Source organism: Corylus avellana, chromosome 1 (assembly GCF_965113065.1).
Source record: "Corylus avellana chromosome 1, dhCorAvel1.hap1.2, whole genome shotgun sequence".
In the NCBI taxonomy this organism is placed as follows: Eukaryota; Viridiplantae; Streptophyta; class Magnoliopsida; order Fagales; family Betulaceae; genus Corylus; species Corylus avellana.
This window is the reverse complement of record NC_142490.1, coordinates 10,116,752-10,118,391: the sequence shown is the minus strand read 5'-3', so window position 1 is coordinate 10,118,391 and position 1,640 is coordinate 10,116,752. Positions and strand designations below refer to the sequence as shown.

Below are 1,640 nucleotides of genomic sequence, written 5' to 3'. Positions count from 1 at the left end.
GTAATACCAGTGTGTGATAGGCAAATACCGAAGAACAAGGAGGATAAACAGAACAAAGTGTAAAAAATATTAGAAAAAAGCAAATAATCTTGCATTAAAATGTCAAACTCAGGCAAATGATAAATAGGTAATCAAGCAAAGCTAGATGAATGTAAATTGGAAGCCTATTAGCTGATCTAAGAGTAAAATGTCTTTCTAAAACCAAAAGCTAGTCAAATTCCTCTTGAATGAGAGGGAAGAGGGAAAGAAAATTAAAAAAATTTTAAAAAAAAAATTAACAAGGTTGAGTGGATAAAAGGTGCCTGAGGTGGAGTAAATGTTCCTCATTTGAAATGTGAAGAGAGAGACGAAGATTTGTTAAGAGGGACTCTTGCTCCCAAGTTATAAAGGGACCTGAAGCATACATTGCCTGCACAGTTGACTTATAAGCTTTAACCTCTTGTTTATGGACCTCAACTTTGATAACTAGTTTCTGTTTGCTGGACCAAGGCGGAAATGATGAGGACTCAGCAGAAGAAGAATGGTCTCTTGATGAACAATTAACACTGGGATGTTCAGCTGCCTCACCATCTTCATTCAAACTACAGCTAGCAATAGATGAAATATCATCCACCTGCATGCATCAACCAACAATGGTTTCTTAAAAGGGGCTCCTAATATATATAAATATATATATCACCAGCCACCAGGCATTTGGAAGGCACATTTAATTTCTTACCATCAGCAGCTCCTCCGACGGTGGTTCAGAACAATGGCCATGATTTCCTTCAGGAAGCCACATTTCTTTGACATTTTTCTTTCCATCTCCCCCTCTTGTTAAGCAACTCCCTTGCCAAACAGCTAGTGTGCCAATATTGTCGACAGCCTGCCTATTTTCTTGAACCTGCAAGCAGATTGAATGTCAGAAATTGATTTGATTATCATACTTATTATGAATTTCTTCAAGAAACACCGGTAGTTAAAGAGGTTAATTATTATTACCTTCCCAATCCCAACCAGCTGTGACCACTTATTGTTATGCCAAGCTTGGCGAACCCTTAGACTAGATTTATGAAATTCTTTGAGGTGGATGGACCCAACAAACCTAACAACAAAATGGACGTTCTTGATCGCCTTCACAATCGCTGCAACCCTCCAACACTGAATATCAAACACCTCAGCAATATCACCAGCCGTCCATCTTTCCAGCCCCTTCTGATCATCTTGCGGCGGAGGCTGTGGCCGTACATCCTCCTCATGCACCCTCTCCACAGCTGCCTGATCTCCTTTGTGCCTCACAATAATACTGTAGCTATTGCCTTGTACTGAAGTTACTATTCCGGGAAACCAGCAGCCGCATGGATCATTTTCTTTTCTAAATACCTCCACTGAATTCCCCTCCTTGAACCTCATTTTTCTTTTATAATCAAACTTGAATATATCTGAAGAATCCAAAAATAAATAAATAAATAAGTAAATAATTCAATCTTCTCATTGTTATCCTGATCAAATATAATGAAAAAATATATATATATACATGCAATCTATGTCATTATGGGGATATTATTCCTCTTTTTCTTTTCTTTATTTGTAAGAGCACGCCCAAAAACTACTCAACTGATCAGATATTAAACAAAATCACATGGCCCCGTATAAATCTT

The 1,640-nt window shown here is 37.9% G+C and overlaps 1 protein-coding gene across 1 annotated transcript; it reads right to left on the bottom strand.

Moving 5' to 3' along the window:
* Positions 1–263: 263 nt before the first annotated feature.
* Positions 264–1,392, bottom strand: LOC132169054 (DUF724 domain-containing protein 3-like). The gene is made up of 3 exons (XM_059580144.2): positions 982–1,392; positions 719–883; positions 264–613 (listed from the first exon to the last, which is right to left on the bottom strand). The coding sequence occupies exons 1-3, from the start codon at positions 1,390–1,392 to the stop codon at positions 275–277; spliced, it is 915 nt and encodes a 304-aa protein (XP_059436127.2). The 3' UTR covers positions 264–274.
* Between the last annotated feature and the right edge of the window lie 248 nt (positions 1,393–1,640).

What these genes read in the sequence shown, in the direction of transcription:
- LOC132169054 (XM_059580144.2), bottom strand. Translation starts at nt 1,392, where the DNA reads ATGAGGTTCAAGGAGGGGAATTCAGTGGAGGTATTTAGAAAAGAAAAT. An exon ending in AGCTGGTTGGGATTGGGAAG is followed by an intron (nt 884 to 981) that starts GTAATAATAATT and finishes ATCTGCTTGCAG; the next exon opens with GTTCAAGAAAATAGGCAGGC. An exon ending in CGTCGGAGGAGCTGCTGATG is followed by an intron (nt 614 to 718) that starts GTAAGAAATTAA and finishes TGATGCATGCAG; the next exon opens with GTGGATGATATTTCATCTAT.